Genomic DNA, 19,184 nt, shown 5'->3' with positions numbered 1-19,184 from the left:
TTGCATAGCATAGTCTCAACGGATCTCCTCCAAGAGACTGTTAACTAAGAGGAGAAGAAGAATGGTTTTAAAATGGACAAATGCCGCAGTCTCCACCCGCCACAAGCGGCCCAGGGTCACATCTCCAGCAGCAAAGTCGGCAAAACAGTGCAGTGCTGCTCCAGCCGGCAAGGCACAGCAGCAGCCTCGTCACGAGCAAACATCAGACAGGTCCAAATGGCGCTGCCGGGCCACTGACACGGGGCAGAACGACTCTTCAACAGTATCGAGGGGAGGGAGGCACGTGTGGCCGAGGAGGCCAGACAACCAGATGCATGACAGCCCCTGCACTGGATTCTGGGAGGGAAAGGGGCTTTCCTGGGAAATGAATGAAATCTAAATACAGGCTGGGAGTTTAGTTAACAGGCCTGTAACAGCACTCATTCATTTCTGCATTATGATAACTGTACTATGCCAAGGCAAGATGGCAGAGGGGGTGGGGGAACACTCTGTACTCTCATAGCCACTTTTCTGGAAGTCTGTAAGTGATTTTCAGGGGCCTGAGAGGCCAGCATCCCATATGGGTGCTGGTTCAAGTCCCGGCTGCTCCTCTTCTGATCCAGCTCCCAGAATGCACCTGGGAAGGCAGCAGAAGATGGCCCAAGTACTTGAGCCCCTGCCACCCACATGAGAGACCCAGATGGAGTTCCAGGCTCTTGGCTTTGGCCTGGCCCAGCCCCCACTGTTGCAGCCATTTGGGGAATGAACCAGTGGATGGAAGATTCTCTCTCTCTGTCTCATTCTGCCTTTCAAATAAATAAATACATCTTTTAAGTGATTTCCAAAGAGAAGTCTAAAAACCCACGAGAGGGGCTGGTGCTGTGGCACGGCGTGTTAAGCCACCACCTGCAGTGCCAGCATCCTATATGGGCACTGGTGAGTCTCAGCTGCTCTACTTCCAATCTGGCTCCCTTTAAATGAGCCTAGGAAAGCAGTGGAGGATAGTCCAAGTCCTTGGGCCCCTGCACAAACATGGGAGACCCAGAAGAAGCTGCTGGCTCCTGGCTTTGGCCTGGCCCAGCCCTGGCTGTTAGGGCCATTTGGGGAGTGAACCAGCAGGTGAAAGCTATCTCTCTTTGCCTCTCTCTCTCTCTCTCTGTAACTCTGTCTTTCAAGTAAATATGTAGATCTTTTTTAAAATGCTGCTAGATGGGGCTAGCTAGCCCTGTGGCATAGCAGGTAAAGTCACTGCCTGCAGTACTGGCACCCCATATGGGCACCAGTTTGAATCCCGGCTGCTCCACTTCTGATTCAGCTCTCTGCTATGGCCTGGGAAAGCAGCGGAAGATGGCCCAAGTGCTTGGGCCCCTGTATCCGTGTGGGAGACTCGGAAGAAGCTCCTGGCTCCTGACTTTGGATTGATGCAGCTCTGGCCATTGCGGCCAACTGGGGAGTGAACCAATGGATGGAAGACCTTTCTCTCTGTCTCTCCTTCTCTCTCTGTGTAACTCTGACTTTCAAATAAATAAATAAGTTTTTTTTTTTTTTTTTTTTAAAGTCACTAGAAGCAACGCAGGAAAAGAGCGAGCTAGGCCGGGCTTCTCCCCACCCCCGTCTCCACAGTGCTCAGCCCTGTGACTTCACTGCACTCCAGAGTCTCTCCCATAACCCCCTGGGAGCAGGAGAGGGCCAGAGGGCTGGAGGCCAAGGGTGGCACCAGGACCCTTCAGGGGTTTCCTCCTGCCCCACAGGGGAGCAGCCCTTAGAGCAACACAGGCCTGGCCTGGGCAGGCAGAGGATGAGGACAGGGTGGGAGAAGGGGTGTGATAGCACCAGGAAAGAGGAGGTAGGAGCTTGCTGACATGAAACAGGCAAGCTCCCAGAACAAGAAACTTGTGTCCAGGGCCTGCTTCCCAAGCAGCCACTGTCTGCTTGGTTAAGGTGCAGGTGTGGGGAAGTGCACACAGGTCATCCCTGACGACCACCATGTGGCGGGAGGGAGCAGAAAGAAGAGGGGCCCCTGGCGCTGATTAATCCCACCTAAGAGAACCTCATTCCGCACCCTTCCTGTGTGGAAGGCGATGTTTGTAGAACACAGACCAGTCCCACGCTGAAGGAACTGGTTACTGATTCACAGCGTGTCGTCCTGCGTCTTAGCGAATGTGGTATGCTAATGACCGACCTGGTCACAACTGGGTACACTCGACAATCACTTGGCACGGTGTGGATGTTTGGTTTGAACGTGGAATTCAAACAGCTCCTGTCCAGTGCTGAGGGCGAGCAGAGGGGACTGAAGGCTTGGTCTGAATGGCGACTGCGCCACTCAAACACTAGGCACCAGGCTGGGCTTCAGCAGGGCAGGCAGAAGCAGTCTGTAGTTAACCGTCCCACTTACTTGAAGCTCTGATTTAAAAAAACAGATTTATTTATGTATTTATTTGAAAGGCTGAGTTACAGAGAGAGTGGGAAAGACAGAGAGAGGGGTATTCCATCTACTGGCTCACCACTCAAATGGCCACAATGGCTGGGACTGGACCAGGCCAAAGCCAGGAGCTTCTTCTGGGTCTCCCACATGGTGTCAGGGGGGCTCAAATACTTGAACCACCTTCTACTGCTTTCCTAGGCCATAAATAGGGAGCAGGTTCAGAAATTATGGAATGCCAGCATGGGCCAATACGCCAGTCCCCCGGAAACTATTATAAATGAATGCATCTTCAAGTTGCCATTAAGATAATTAAGAAAAAGAAAGACAAAAAATCTACTTGGAATAATATAATTTGAATTCATTGGTATGAAGCTTTAAGAGGTAGGTGGTGTTAAGTCTGGAAATTGGGGGTTCATCCTTGCCCTGGGGTTTGCATTCCCCATTGGAAAGGGAGGCCCCCCAGGCCTCTCCCAGCAGGCGACCCTCACTTACTGACATCGGCAGGGAGTGTGCGGAGAACAGGATGACCACCTCGCTTCGCTTCTCCGGGGGAAAGCGGTCCAGTTCCTTCAGAATGTGGTCTGCGAAGCACTGTGGGAATGGGAAGAAAAAAATGGAAGGAAAAAAAATTTTTTTTTTTTTTTACGAGAGCTTCACCACAAATCTCAGCGCACCCCTCGGAACCTGGAAGTCTCTCTATTCTCACAATGGCAACCAGTGCAGTCTCTGCTCGGGTTCATCATCAGAATGGATCCGAAGGGGTTCAGGGCCTGGGGAATTTGATGGGAAAGTCTGAAGCTCGCTAATGGCTCCGGGCAAATGCAGGCTGGGCTGGGCTTCCCCTCGGGAGGGCCACGGCACACTTCCAGATGGGAAGCAGGAGCCGCTCCGCGAGCAGGAAGGCAGCTCCGGGTCTTCCAGAGCCTTCTGCGGTCTGGCTTTCAAGCGCAGCCGGCTAGGAGCCGCGAGCCAGATATAGCAGGGGAAGGGGAAGACACCCATCTATTTTTACAGCCTCTTCCTTCTCGTTCTTCACAGCAAGCTCGCGAGAGCAGATGACCGGCCAGGCGGCCCCCAGTCAGTGGAGAGGGGAAACGGCGTGAGGGCTCAGGGGCCCGGTCAGCCGCATCTGTGAACTTGGGTCACGACAGGCCCAGTCAGCCGCATCTGTGAACTTGGGTCACGACAGGCCCAGTCAGCCGCATCTGTGAACTTGGGTCACGACAGGTCCGGTCAGCCGCATCTGTGAACTTGGGTCACGACAGGTCCGGTCAGCCGCATCTGTGAACTTGGGTCACGACAGGTCCGGTCAGCCGCATCTGTGAACTTGGGCCACGACAGGTCCGGCCTCCTCCCCCAGGCCTCCGTCCATCAGAGCAGTGAACTCCCTCCGCATTGCTGGCACTCAGCGGCTCATGCCGCCAGGTGCTGAAAGGCCAGATCTGAAGGGGCTTCCTTTCATCTTCCACTTTAATCTTTCTTTGTCACTTAACTTACAAAGAAAATGCTAAGGGGCCTGGGTTGTGGCTGTGGTGCAGCAGGTTAAGCCTCAGCCTGCAGCGTGGGCATCCCTTCCAGGCGCTGGTTCGAGTCCTGGCTGCTTCGCTTCCTCTTCCGCTCCCTAACGTGCCTGGGAAAGCAGCGAGGATGCTGCACCCACATGGGCGACCTGGAGGAAGCTCCTGGCTCCTGGCTTCAGTCCACTGCAGCCATTTGGGGAGTGAACCAGCAGATGGAAGATCTCTCTCTTCTCTTTGTAACTCTACCTTTCAAATAAATAAATCAAAAAAAAAAAAAAAAAAAAGAGAGAGAGAGAGAGAGAGAGAAAAGAAAAGAAAATGCTACAGCGGACAGTGATGGGTCAACTGAGAAAGCTGGAATATGGGCACCAAGTAGATAAAAGTCAGCATCAGTGTGGAGTGCACCCAGGTGAGTGTTGTACTGAGGCTGTGTAAGTGAACACCCCTGATCTTTTTTTAAAAAGCACACACTCAAGTACCTATAGAGGGTGGTGAGACAGAGTGTGTGGTGTATTTACATATACTCTGCAAAGGGTTAGAAAAAAAACTATGTGTACACACACACACACACACAGAGCATGCAAATGATAGAGCAAGGCGGACATATATTGATACTATGTGAATATAGGTAAGGGACAGGCCAGCGTTCCTTATACAACTCCTAACCTTGTACTTTTCTGCATGTCTGAAACTACTTCTGAATGCCAAGGCTTTTGTCAATTATAAAGGATCACTCTGGGGCCAGAGCTGGGGTGCAGTGGGTTAAAGCTCTAGCCTGAAGTGCTGGCATCCCCATATGGGCACTAGTTCTGGTCCTGGCTGCTCTTCTTCCCATCCAGCTCTCTGCGATGGCCTGGGAAAGCAGTAGAAGATTGCCCGAGTTCTTGGCCACTGTGCCCAAGTGGGAGACCCTGAAGAAGCTCCTGGCTCCTGGCTTCAGATCGGTGCAGCCTCCAGCCCTTGCGGCCATCTGGGGAGTGAACCAGCAGATGGAAGACCTCTCTCTCCCTCTCTCTCTCTCTCTCTCTCTGTCTCTACCTCTCTCTGTAACTCTGCCTTTCAAATAAATAAAATAAATCTAAAAAAACCTTTAAAACATAAATAAAAAGTAAAGGATCTCTTCTGGGAGCCAGAGTGGCGTGCCCGTGCAGGTACTTTGACAGAGCGATGCTCAGTCTACAAGACAGGGAGCATACTGTCCCCTAACAGCCCTACATGGCACTCACCCTGCCAGAGGCCTCGAAATCTGGGAAACGAATGCCCTGAGGCCCACGTGGTGCTCAGAGCCAAGTTCCTCCTTCGGAATTTAAGATCTGCGCACCGAAGCGCAGTGAGGGTCCGGGAGACAGCTGGAAACAGCATTTTCCGGCGGTCGCTCAGGAGCGCAGACACTGGCCTGGACAAGCAGGCCCAGGGCAAGGCTGACACAGGTGCTGGACCTCCCGCCGGCCGTGCAGGGGCGGCGCTGGCCGATTCCTGCTCACACCGGGCAGAAGCGTCGGTTAAAAACTGCAGTGTTGGCTTTGCTTCTTTACTGAGCGAGAGGGAGACCCGTCTCAGGCAGAGGGGAGCATTTCTCCTCTCTGCAGGGCGCGGGCGGCCGCTGCAGTCGCCCCCTGCCCAGCTGCGGGGCTGTCCGCAGCCCCTCCGCAGAAGGAAAGGGGCCCCGCCTCTCAGAGCCGTCCATCACGCGGGCCAGGCGGGCAGACAAATGCCTCTAAAGTCCCTTTCATTTCCCGAACAGAGACTTCCTCAGTGAAGAGACCTTCCCGTCTCCGGCTTCCCCCTTTTCAAAGGCTGCATTTTAATGCAGATCTAATTACTCACTCCATCAGGGCAGGCAGATGCTCTGCAGACCCTCCGTTCCGCTACCACATGTCGGCCGGCTCTGCTCCCGGGCCGCCGGGCCCACATCCACACCCATCCCGAGGGCAGCTTCCCGCGTTCCACTTTCCACTTAAAACTGGGTTTCAACCCGGGCGTTAACCCTTCCCTTGCCTGAGGCTCATTGTCCGCTCCCGCGAGAGCGGCCTTCTTTTAGTGATGTCTAGCGCCACCTCGTGGCCACGGGTTTTAAGCACGTAGTCAGAGGATGTACAGGGGGAAAGCAAGCAGGATGAGACCAAACCGCTTAGCGTTTCTCCTACAGAAGGAAACTGTCTGCAGGATTTAGGGCAATATTTTACCAGCTCCACTTTCATGCAAAGAACAAAATAACACCAAAACTTCTGACTTTACAGTTGTACGCCTGATTCTTCTAAAATCAAGCACTGATTCATTTATATTATATATAAAATAAATTGTATAGAAGAAATTACAATTTTCTAAGTCTTTGAAACTTTCTCAATTGAAATGTTAAATTTGCTTTCACGTCTCATAATACATACATACCTTTACATTTCCCTTAAAAAATCTTTGTCATTTTAAAAGAGTTACAAAATAGAGGATTTCATTCATTCCAGTCTGTGAGTGTGTGTGAGCTGAAACACCATGCAGAATCTCTAACACTCTCCTGGTCCTAGGAAACACGACACTTTCTAAAAGAGAATTTTGTTACGGCTTGGAACTATCAGCGTTAATCTGAAGAAAGAAAAGAGGGCAAACATTTCATCTTCATCTTCCTCTCTTTTTGTCATCAGTTATGAATCTGCTACTTTTTCAAAATCCCCAGCACATAATTTAAGTCCAAGGACAGTAAGGCTCAGAGGATGTCACAAACCCAGGGCAGCGGCTGACTCACCTGGATGAGGAGGGGGTGTGTGGGCCACCTGTCAATAGTGCTCCACCTCATGGCAGGCTTCTTGCCTGCGCCGTTGTAGTATCTGTAAATTGCATTTAAGCTGCTGCCTGAAACATATGGGGGGGGGGGGGCACTTAGTAGATGCATTCCGATCGTGGTGAAGTAAAAACCACACTAGTAAGGCAGTAATTACAAGTTCAAAGTAGGCGACATCTCCTGTGCTGCAACAGTCTAAGAGCAATCATTCCAGAACCTTACAATGCATATAGATCTACCTACCCTACAAATGAAGGTCACGAAAACCCAATCAATTTCGACCGATGCTCAAAGATTCCTGAGACCATTTCTAGTGAGAGACGCGATGGCCGTGGATTGATGAGAGAGAAGCGGCTGCTATTTGCAAGGACCAAATCTTCACAACTGAAAGTATGCTAAACATTTTCTTCCCACCATGAAGGTGATCAACCCCATCACAGAAAATGCAAGGGATGGGGGAAGAAATGAAAAAAAAAAAAGCAAGCCAGCCATTAGCCCAGCCAGCTAGTCATACCACTAATGTTTTATCCCAGCACAGTCATTGTCTGTGATTTTTTATAGTGGTTTTCTTTTACAAAGTTGTAATCTCAGTGTAGGTACAATCCCATATCCTCAAAATCCAGGGGCCCCTTTACTTAATATTAGGAGGCAGACATATTTCATGTTGCAGAGATTTATCGCCGCCTTTCTAATGGTCTCATGCTTAGGAGAGCAGCTTACTGAGGTTCCCATGAGCTCTCTCTGTTTTATCTGCTTCCACAAAATGACCATCCCCCCAGGAATAAGCTCAGTGGACACCCCATCCTTAGAGGGAATCCGAGAAAGCTTCTGTGTGTAAGTGAGAGAAATCATGAAAATTCCCAGCCTGAAGAGAGCAGACGGTGCCAACAGAGCACAACTTTTCCCCAAAGGAGCGGGCACTGGGCCAAACCCTAGTCTTGTGAACACAACCCTAACGTGGTGCCTCTTCCCCAGTCTTACCACAGGGCAAGTCCCAGCACGGCTCCATGCTCCCATCGCCAATCTACCGATTCTCTGTGAGGACTAACAGCTAGGTGGCCAACATAAAATGCTAGTCGGGCAAAGCCATATTTCAAATCAAATGTGCTCTTGGGCTAAGACTCAACTTTCAAAAGAAAAAAAAATAAATGGGTTCCATGTGGGCAAGTAGAACACAGTAAATCCGAAGAATCCAAATTGAGTCCATTCAAGGTTCAAAAATAATCTCTCCAGAAATGCAAACCACAGTTTACAGGTGGATACTGTTTTCAGATGATCAACAGGGCTTCGGGAAGATACATGAGCTCTTTCGGGAGACTCGGAAACATGCAACGAACTACCAAGAAGTAAGTAAGACGGGGGAAATAGAACAGAAATTGGCCTTCAACAGGCGCAGAGAGCACACTGGCCCTGCCACACTAGCACAGATAAGACACGGCAGATAAACAGCACTCTGGGGCCTCGAAGAACAAACGTGCTTCCCTCGGCCCGCCCAGCTCGCAGGTGAAGACAAGATGCAACAGAGAACTGAGCGCACACGGAAGCTCTGAGCGCGCGGTGAGGGGCGGCGGGGCCGGACCCCACGGCCGGCCCCTGGCTGCAGAAACAGGCGCCGGAGCTCATCTCACGCGGTGACGGCAGGTGGTTCCGTGCTGAGGCGGCTTTCTGGAGCGAGGCGAAAGCATAGCTTAAAAATTCCTCAGCTCTCACTCACTGTCCAGTAGTCTAGTGGAGTTACAGAGGTACATGCCCAAAGGGAATCATACTCCAAACTCTTGCTGGGCGCGGAGAGCTCAGCTGTTCTAATCGGCGCTCTCAGCAAAGCCTGCGGGCACCTAACAAGCCTGGACGGCCTTCTCTACTAGAGGAATGATCTGCCTCAACACCCCCACGTCGGCTCGCCGCGGATAAAATGTTGGCTCTCGGTTCTTGAAACAGAATGCAAACAGACATATGTATTCCGAGGTGACAGGGAATGCTCTACCCGCAAGTAAGGACACACAGGCTGCCAAAGCTGCGTGTTCTCCAGCTCCAGGTAAACACACGGGGAACAGTGGGCAGTCACGCGGTCCGAGGCCAGGAACGCTGAGGCAGGCTCACAAGAGAAACCCCAAACTGGGCTTCAGTTGAACTCCAGATGGAAGCACAATCAAATACCAATACTTCCTGGGAATACGCACACCATTTCAACAGCTAGCGCCTTTGCTACGCCAGCAAGAATAACCACGGCAAGAAGGCCGATGACAAACGGAGAAAGCGGCTTTGGGCTCCTGCCTGATCCATCACCCGGCTGCGGGAAGCTCTGCTCGCTTGCTGCCACCCCCTTCCCGCCACCATTTGTAATTCTCAGCCAACTGGCCAATAACTCAAGGGACAGATGAACCATGAGACTTCAAATGGACAGACCTGAACTCTCGTGTTTAAAGGAGACAGGCTGCATTTGCCATTCAGATTGCGAGTGATTTCTCCTTTGCTCCCTGGCTGTTTGGGCTGGGGCCGGAACCACGTTCCCGCTGCCAGAGGGGCGCGCTTACCTGTGGTGGAGCAGCTGTACTGCGGGTATTGGGTGAAAGCAATCGCCCGCTCCAGGCCGTCCCGCTCCATCTCTTCAATGGCTTCTTCCGTCAAAGGATGGACGTACCGGAATCCAATATAGTATTTGTGAGGAGCTATTAGGAGGCACACGGGGAAAGGAGAGAGCATTTGTCTTTATATGGATTCCTTGCAGTCACCAAACATAATGCATGCTCAGGACAAAGAACCGCACAGCCGGCTTCCGGGGATGCCCGTAATGTGAGCAGAGCCTGGATCCCACTCATTCTCCAGCTGCTGGGTGGACTTCCAGCCACTATTTGATCCCATCCACTCCCTCCGCTTAGCGCAGCGGCTTTTTAAACCCAAGTTTCTGTCCTAACTCTCTGTTCTTGGCTGCAGTAAGACAGACTCAAGAAAAGAGAGGGAAAAAAACTAATACTTTTTTGTTTTTAAGTTTTTGTTTATTTATTTCAGGATGGGGGGGTGGAGAGGGAGTGAGCTATCACTCCATGCATTGGTTCACTCCCCAAAATACCCACAATGGTCAGGGCTGGGCCAGGGCCAACCTGGTAGCTGGGAATGCAGTCCAGGTCTCTCCCCTGGGTGGCAGGAATCCAGCCATTATCACTGTCTCCCAGGGCCTCCATCAGCAGGAAGCTGAAGTCAGAGCGGGGTCTCAAACCCAGGTACTCCAATAGGAGACACAGTGTCTTAACCACTAAGCCAAACATTAGCCACCTACGTCTCACTCTTAAAGTGTAACCTCCCCTGGTGTACTGGACACCAGGGCAAACAATTCCTCTTCTAAAGATTTATTTATTTACTTGAAAGGTAGAGCTACAAAGAGACCAAGAGAGAAGTCTTCCATCAGCTGGTTCATTCCCCAAATGGCTGCAATGGCCAGGGCTGAACCAGGCCACGGCCAGAAGCCAGGAGCCTCATCCGGGTCTCCCACATGGGTGCAGGGGCCCAAGCATTTGGGCCATCCTTCACTGCTTTCCCAGGTGCATTAGCAGGGAGCTGGATCAGAAGTGGAGCAGCCAGGATTCAAACCGGTGCCCATATGGGATACTGGCACCAGAGCTGGCTTCATCCACTACACCACAACACCAGCCCTGTGGCAGACATTTGCATTACTTTTTTCTCTCATTTAAGCCTCCATTTTTCAGATGAGAAAATAGATACTCTGAAAGTTAACGGGTCTGCTCAGTCAGCTGGAACTGTAACTTGGCCCCCACCACAAGGCCCATGCTCCGTCCACACCCGTAGCGTGCTCCTGTCACCCAGGTCCCATAGATTCCAGGTCACCTTGTTTGTAAAAACACATGTAAAAGCTCTGGGGTATAGGAAAAAGGGTTACCGATAACAAAGGATTAAAATGACTCTCCTCTTTGCAAGTACATATAAAACAAAGCTTACACTGGCGGTCCCACGGGAGATTTAAGGTCGTTTTTCTTGGCTCCTAAATGGCCCGACCCTGCTGCACATCCTTGTGTCCCTTCCCCTGTGGCTTCGACAACCCCCTCTTCTATCTTCTCTATCCTCTACTTCTTCCTTTCCTACATCCGGAAAGCATCCACATCACACAGTGTTGCCGGCACTTATGAAAGCCTGAAATGGAAAGCTCCCTGAAGTTACCTGCTTTTGTTTTCCAGCCTTTTCACAGGAGTGTGTGTGCCGTATGCTCCCGGATGACGCTGAGAGTTCATCATATAAATGCTGGGTGAGGGGGCCAGTGCTGTGGTACAGCAGGCAATGACGCTGCCTGTGATGGGCATCCCATATGGGTGCTGGTTCAAATCCTGGAGGCTCCACTTTTTTTTAAGTCACAGTTACACAGAGAGAGGAGAGGCAGAGAGAGAGAGAGAGAGAGAGAGAGAGAGAGAGATATGCAGGGAGAGAGGCAGGGAGGGGTCCTTCATCTGCTGGTTCACTCCCTAATTGGCTGCAATGGCCAGAGCTGCGCCGATCCAAAGCCAGGAGCCAGGGGCTTTCTCTGGATCTGCCACACAGGTGCAGGGGCCCAAGGACATGGGCCATCATCTTCTGCTTTCCCAGGTCATAGCAGAGAGCTGGATCGGAAGTGGAGCAGCCGGGACTCAAACCGTCGCCCATATGGGATGCCAGTACTGCAGGCTGCGGCTTTACCCACCATGCTGCTGATGCGCCTGGTGGAAGACAGCCCAAGCACTTGGACCCCTGCACCCACGTAGGAGACCTGGGTGGACTCCTGGCCCAGCCCTGGCTGTTTTAGCCATCTGGGGAGTGAACGAGTGGACAGGAGGTCTCTGTGTCTCTGTCTCTGTCCTCTCCCTCTCTATGTCTCTGCTCTTCAAATAAAAAAATCTTGAAAAAAAAAACGAGAAAAAGAATGAAACCAAGATGATGTCACATCCAAAGCCCTGGCAGCAGCTGCAAGTGAGAACGTGACTCAAAACTGTCGCAAGAGATATTCAGGGTAAGTGAAGGAAAAGCCGAGGCATTTACCATACACGAGCACACACAGGGCCACACGGTGACACCCCCATCGCCTGGTGCAGGGAGCTGAGAAATCATGGAACTCACTACCAAGCGCAGAAGCAGAGTGTTGTTAGACGAGAGGGGTGTCTCTGCACAGGACCAATGACTGGACTCATGGCTCCTGGGCAGGGGACTGCAGAAAGAGGAAGCAGGAGTATGATGGATGACAAATTACAGTTAAAACGCACCAGAGGACGTGACAGCGTGGACAAACTCCCAGTGACTGATAGCTCAAAGATTATGTGCTTCATGCTAAACCTGCCAGCTGTCACAATGCCATCAGGTCCATTTTTAAGCAACTCTCGGTGATCAGAGCGGAGGCTTTGCAAGCCACGAGAAATTGCTTTCTAATCTGTTTCGAGACAATACAATTATCAGACTGACAGTGTCCGATCCTGCAGGTCAGCGGGCTTTGCGCCTTTTCCTTCTCCCTGTCCAGTATTTGAAAGCCGCAGTGTAAAACCTGGTGTCCAGGAGCCCCTCCCACGTGCAGGCTAAGACGGGGAGAGGCTGCTCTTGCAGATAAAGGCGGGGCAGGGGACGTGTTTTCAAGCGAGAGAGAGAAAAATCTTCTGGAATGGACAGATAATGCTTTCTAAAGAAGCCCGGCCGCATGCGTTTAGAAAAAGGGGCCAGGCACCGGGTGACGGGGGCTGACTGGCCTGAGGAGCCTGCACTGCTCACCATGCGCCCTTGCCCCTTGCAGGACACAGAGAGGGAGAAGGGCCGCCCTAGTGCTGCCCTGGGAGGCAGCACATCTGGCCGGCGTGAGCCCAAAGCGTGAGTCACAGGCCCAGCCACACGTGCTGCAGAGTGGCTGTGCAATGAACACTGGCGAGAAAAGACGCAGAAGCTCGATTTTAAACAGCACGACTTCACAGGCTTAACATGCACGGAATTTCCAAGGCCTGATTTGCACCTGAGTCTTCGAGAGAAAGGTTAGAACTGTGCAGCGAATGCCTGCAGGGCTGGCATTCCATATGGGCGCCAGTTCGAGTCCCGGCTTCTCCACTTCAGATCCACTCCTTGCTAATGGCCTGGGAAAAATAGCGGAAGATGGCCCAAGTGTTTCAGCCCCTGCCACCCACATGGGAGACCTGGAAGAAGCTCCTGGCTCCTGGCTTTGGCTTGGGCCAGCCCCGGCCATTGCAGCCATCTGGGGAGTGGAACTGGTAAATGGAAGAGCTCTTTCACTCTGTCTCTCCCTGTCTCCATGTAACTCTTCCAAATAAATACATAAATCATTAAAAAAAAAAAAAAAAAAAAGACTTCTGAACGCCACTGGGTCACGTGCCTATGCCAGTGCTGAGCACAGGTAATTCTCACACCCGACGTTTGGCTTGCTCCAGGCTAGCACCTGTCAGGAAATCGCACTTAAGGTTCACAAGGCCCCTGGCAGCTGGGTTCTAGAAGCATCCCCATTTCCAAGACGGGGCCTGGTGAAGTCAGTCATACAGGCAGGACCAGGGAGGCCAGGGTCCCCTGACCAAGAACCATGCCCTAGGCCGGTGCCTTGGCTCACCTGGCTAATCCTCCACCTGCAGCGTCGGCACCCCAGGTTCTAGTCCCGGTTGGGGTGCCAGGTACTAGTCCTGGTTGTTCCTCTTCCAGTCCAGCTCTCTGATGTGGCCTAGGAGGGCAGCGGAGGATGGCCCAAGTGCTTGGGCCCTGCACCCCATGGGAGACCAGGAGGAAGCACCAGGCTCCTGGCTTCAGATCGGCCCAGCACCGGCCGTAGCGGCCATTAGGGGAGTGAACCAACGGAAGGAAGACCTTTCTCTCTGTCTCTCTCTCTCACTATCTACAACTCTCTCTCTGTCTCTCTTTCTCACTAACTCTGCCTGTCAAAAAAAAAATAAATAAATTTTAAAAAATTAAAAAAAAAAACTAAACTATGCTCTGACCCACCCAGCATCCCGCGGAGAACTGAACTGTGCTACTGAGCAGTACTTAGAGCGTCACAGAAAACAGGCACAGTCCATAGTTCAAGAACTCAACCAGGATGATTCAAGACATATTTGTGATCAAACGATACCTCTCTGTTTCCTTCTCTCTCACCGCAGTGCAGTGCAACTGTATGAAACCACCTCCCAGCTACAGTCCCCGTGCAACTCGCTGTCTTAGCTAGTTGGTCAATTTTATCCAAAGCCAATGCCAGTCTCAAAATTTCCATACTGGCTACCAAGCAACAACTACTGCCCCTAAACACTGGCAGCATTTAACATTTTTATTGGTTTGTAACCATCGCATTTTCTTGCCTAAGGAGTTTTCCTATTAGAAATTAGCCAGCTGATGTCTTTCAAGAGTAAAGTTGAAAACTACAGGTGAAGAAGGGTAAGATGGGAGGACGTCGTGGCCTGCTTCCTGCCGCTGTAACTGAACACAACAGAGGGGCAATTGATAAAGAACAGAGGTTTGGTGGCCGGCATCGTGGCATGGCAGGTTAAGCTACCGCCTGCAAGGACACCAGCCAGTTTGGGTCCCTGCTGCCCTGCTTCTGATCCAGCTCCCTGCTAAAGCATCTGGGAAAGCAGTGGAAGATGGCCCACGTGCTTTGGCCTGTCACCCATGTGGGAGACCTGGATGGAGTTCCTGGCTTTGGCCTGGCCCAGTTCTGGCTGTTGCAGCCATTTGGGAATTGAATAGCAGATCAAAGATCTCTCTCTCTCTCTCTCTCTCTCTCTCTCTCTCTCTGCCTGTCTCTCCCCCTCTCTGTAGCTGCCTTTCAAAATAAAAATAAATAAATCTAAACAAAACATAGGCTCACTAGCTCATGGTCTGGAGGCCGGGAGGACCCAGAGTGTGGTGCCAGCAGGTGCTGCACTGTGACACAAGAGGCATCACACAGCAGGACACAGCACGGCGCCAGCTCCGTCTCCCTGCCTCTTCCTATAAAGCCGCTAAGGCCATCACACCCACCCACCCTCAGGACCTCATCTGGCCTGGACCACCTCCCCAAAGCCCCACCTCCAGTGCCAACAGCATAGGAATTTAGGGAGTATGTTTCTCACCTATGAACAGCTGAGGGACACATTTGAACCCCAGCAAAGGAGAAATGCGAAAGAGAAAGAGACAGAAACGTGACGGAGGCGAGGGAGAAGGGAAATGACTGTGCTGTCCCCCCAGAGAGTCACCGGTGTCTGCCTCCCCCAGCTTTGTGCCCTGAGAAAGTGTGAGCAGCAGGACAAACAGCCTCCTTCTGGGCAAGCAGGGAGCCTGGGGCACAGCACTCGGTGATCTCCCAGCCTCCAGTGCCAAGCCCCGCCCCCACTCCCCGGGAGTTTCGGAGCCTGAGGCGCTCTCACTTATCCCACCCCCATTATCAGCCCTCATACACACCTCCCTGTCCCTCAGTGGGCTGGCGTGAAGCAGCAAGGTCCCACTAGGCTGGAAACTTCTCATAAGTAGACAGTTTGCAACTTCGAATAGCAGCACGAGGCAATGCCCCATGCCGGGTCTTCAGTGGGGTGCTGCTAGTAAACAAATGGGTGGCCTGGAGCCTTATCAATGCCATGTTCCAGACCCCCAGAGCAGGCCTGAAAAATGAGGTGCACGGGGCTGTTGTCGTGGCTCAGTGGGTGAAGCTGCCACCTGCACGCCGGCATCCCAGATGGGCACAGGTTGGAGCCCCGGCTGCTCCACTTCAGATCCAGCTCCCTTCTGATGTGCATGGAAATGCAGCAAAAGATGGTGCATGTGCTTGGGACTCTGCCACCCATGTGGAAGACCTAGGTGGAGCTCCTGGCTCCTGGTTCTTGCGGTCACTGGAGAGTGAACCAGTAGACGGAAGACCTGTGTGTGTGTGTGTGTGTGTGTGTCCCTCTCTCTCTGTAACTCTGATTTTAAATAAATAAATCTTAAAAATAAAGTGACGAGGCGTTCATCTCCCATGCAAGAGAAAGCCACATTTAATCTGCTTGCCCCAGAGGGTCCCTGGTCTGGGCCCCACCGGAAGGTGATGTGTCAAAGGTATCAGTCCCGATGCCCGTCCTGGGTCAGGACCTGGACGAGTCCCCGAGATCCAGAGAAGCCAGAAGCAGTCCCTGAGAGCAGTGGTGCCTGCCTGGGTGCCAGCCGCCCGGAAGCCCAGCTCTGGGAAGGCGAGAGCGCGCTGACTCACCACTTCTCCCTCGGCTGCCTGGGAGGTCAGTGCCTTCAATTAGCTGCTGGTTGGCTGCATGGATGAAGGGGGATGGATATGGGAATTAACGGATCAAAGAGCAGGTAAGTGAGCGAGCGAGCAAGTGAGCTGAAGGAGCAGAGGAGGAAAGACAATTTCCTGCCACGTTAGGAGTGATTTAGTGATTGCTCAGGCCAGCCACTGAGCTGACCCACAACTTATCCCCGGCACTCTCAAGGGGCAGGCATTTGGCACAGTGCTGATGTCGCGGCTTGGGGCTCTCACGTCCCATACTGGGCGCCTGGCTCGAGTCCCAACTCCTCTGCTTCTGAGCCAGCTTCCTGTTAATGTGCAGCCCAGGAGGCAATAGGTGTTGGCTCAAGTAGTTGGGGCCTGCCACCCATGCAAGAGATCCAGAGTGAGGTCAGGCTCCTGGCTTTGGCCTGGCCCAGTCCAGGCTGTTGAGAGCATTTGAGAAGTGAACCAGCAGACAGAAGATCTCTCTGTCTCTCTCTGCCTTTCAAATAAACAAAGTAAATAACTAAAATTTTTTTAAATCACTTTCACAGTAATTTCTATGGACATTACTATTCTTGGGCACCTACCAAAGTAGAGAATAATTAATTCTAGAATCTACACAAACTTGCCATTTCTTTCTTTGCACAAAACTGGCACAAATTAAAATGATCAGAATTTGACAGTAGGTGGGACACTGGGTCAAAGCTGGGCATTCCGTGGGACTCTGTCCAGCTGACCCGGGAGGTGTCCACTCAGCAGCCTCACCACAGACCACAGACAGGGGGAAACAGGCGAGATGCACTTACACCTGTTACTTTCCCAGGCCTGCCCACACCACGCACAAGCACCACAGTGACAAGGAGACAGAAGAAGAGGCACCTTTCCACCTTCTCTTTCCACTCAAGACAGTGCAGCAGTAGTCAATCCGAGTCATCTTTTACAGGACGGACTTTGACAAGGAGAGAGTCTGCTCCCTATCAAGCAGGAGCCAGAGGAGGGCAGCCATGTCCCCCACGGCCAACACTGCCAGTGATGCGCTGTGGCATGTGTGGCTGGACAGCACACATGCCCTTGGGCCACAGCGGAGGCAGGAGGCAAACCTCACACTCAAAAGCGCAGTTCAGCCATTTTCCAACTGAGAGGATCCAAGGGTCCGTCCCTTTGTGCAACAGGAAACAGTGGGTTCTGAGAGCCACTCAGGCAGGAGTGAGCCGCCCCTTTGCAGCCTGCTCAGTGTGGCTGTCTCCTGGAGGAGCGCCCCAGTGTCACACTCCTGTCCCGATCCTGGTGTCCTTGATTTGCAAGGAATGCATTTTAAGCACCTTAAGAGCACACTTTTCAATCTGAACACCCTCACGCCAGTGGATGCAAACAGCAGGGAGCGCGCACCACGGCATGCCCTGCCATCCCTGGTACCCTGGCGATCCGACACGGCCACTGTGGCTCGGTCGTGCACTTGCTGCTTCATTCTGCACACTTCTGTTGCACGTGGGCGTTCTCAGAGTGCCGTCACCAGATGTGCACAGTCCTCCCTGTGTCACCTGTCACAGCCCACGTGACGCCGCCCTTTACCATGGCGCCGCTGTCAGCAGCTGAGAGCACTTGCTGGACGTTGCTTCGTAGCACGTGGCTCAGTGACAGCTGGCTAATTCCGCTCTCAGTGTTGGCCTCATTAACTACCCAGATAGAAAGAGCAGGCAGGAGCAGCAGCCTCGATTCATTTCCTAAGGATTTCCCTCCAGTGTGTCTTCTGCTCAGGGTGTGGCACGTCTGCCCTATGATCTAGCTCAATTTACCCCACACCTCACACTTCTTTGGAAACTAACATTCCAAATGCTTGGCTGTCTTATTGGTAACAGAGGAAGGAATGGAAAAGGCTATGCACTGAGCAGATACAAGAACTAAGTTAAGTGACCAGGTGCTACGTAGAAACCCCGAGAAATGGTCCATGCGACAGCACCTGGCATCCAACGCTCTTCTGAATTTTGTAACTACTCTGAAAGAACAAACTCAGTGCCACCGGTCAGTGAAGAGGCCATACCTGTGTGAGGGGACAGCTCGTCCAGCAGCTTCACCATGCCTTCTCCTTGCTTGGAGGTCCACATCTTAATGGGGGAGCCGCCTCCAATCCTGCGGTACTGCTCTTGAATTTTGGAGGTCCGGCGTTTGGCGATGAATGGCCCCAGTTTGCTAAACCATTGAACAGGTAGGTAATTCAATTTTACTCCACCTTAGCAATCTGAGAAACATTTTCTACTCATTAATAATAATAATAAAGATCAGCAAAAAATTTTTAAAAGTCCTTAACAAGAGCCTGAGTCACTGGCATTAGCCTGCTCTCTGGATGGAGATGAGAGAGCTAAAGCCAGACACTCTCTAAAAACGTCTACCTCTGCACTCCACAAGTTCTAGGAGCACACTGTGGGGGTTCAGAGCTAGCCACACACCTGACACGTTTCAGCAAGAAGCATACATTCCTCCACATTTAGATAAAGTAGATTGATCCTGTACATACACTTGCATATGGGAGCAAAGACATGCACACATGAATGTTCAGTGCAATTCTATAAACAACCTAATTGGCCATCAGTAAAGCATGAGTTAAACACAAACAAAATCATGAAAAACAATGAACCAGATCTATACAATCTACTGTGAAACAAGATAATGATGTCAAGTTCAAAAAAAGACTAACTGGGCTGTTAAGGTCTTTTGGCCTAGTGGTTAAGACGCTGGCTGGAAGACCTGCATCCCATATCTAAGTACCAGGGTTTGAGTCCTGACTCTGCTCCTCAATCCAGCTTCCTGGGAGGCAGCAGGGGATGGTTCAAGTACTTGGGTCCCTCCATGCATATGGGAGACATGGACTGAGTTCCTGGCTCTCAGCTTCAACCTGTTTTAGCTCCAGCTGTTGTGAGTATTTGGGGAGTGAACCCAGTAGTAGGAGATTTCTTTCTCTCAAATTTAAAATTAAAAAAAAATGAATAGCAAAGTGCCAAATAATGTACATAATAAGTGCATTCACATTTGTGTAACAAAGGGGCAGGAATGTCTGTGTGTGTGTGTTTGTGTGTGTGTATGGGGATGCTTGGATATGCATGGACTATTTCTGGATGCAATTGGGCTGACCTCCAGACAACCAGGAGGCTGGAGTTCAAGGTGAAAGACAGTCACTTTTTACTGTAAACACTTTTATACTATTCGCAGTTTTTAATCATATGCGTGTCTTAATTTTTCATTATACAATCCTATTTTGAAAGGAAGAGGGAGGGAAGGAAGAGAGGAAGAGAG

General features: G+C 51.6%; 1 protein-coding gene across 6 annotated transcripts in view; it reads right to left on the bottom strand.

Annotated features, from left to right (window-relative positions):
- FECH (ferrochelatase) overlaps positions 1 to 19,184 on the bottom strand; it is a 40,229-nt gene that overhangs the window by 7,039 nt on the left and 14,006 nt on the right. For 4 of the 6 annotated variants that reach the window (XM_002713647.5, XM_017344204.3, XM_008261397.4 and 1 more), the window contains 4 exons: positions 17,935 to 18,083; positions 9,235 to 9,369; positions 6,665 to 6,771; positions 2,897 to 2,995 (listed from right to left, as the gene is read on the bottom strand). In XM_002713647.5, the coding sequence (XP_002713693.3) occupies positions 2,897 to 2,995; positions 6,665 to 6,771; positions 9,235 to 9,369; positions 17,935 to 18,083 (490 nt within the window). The remainder of the gene's footprint in view (positions 1 to 2,896; positions 2,996 to 6,664; positions 6,772 to 9,234; positions 9,370 to 17,934; positions 18,084 to 19,184) is intronic. The other 2 variants (XM_017344203.3, XM_070050122.1) reach the window with 1 other exon arrangement.

The sequence above is a fragment of the Oryctolagus cuniculus genome, chromosome 10 (genome assembly GCF_964237555.1).
Source record: "Oryctolagus cuniculus chromosome 10, mOryCun1.1, whole genome shotgun sequence".
In the NCBI taxonomy this organism is placed as follows: Eukaryota; Metazoa; Chordata; class Mammalia; order Lagomorpha; family Leporidae; genus Oryctolagus; species Oryctolagus cuniculus.
This window is presented reverse-complemented; position numbering and strand designations above follow the sequence as displayed.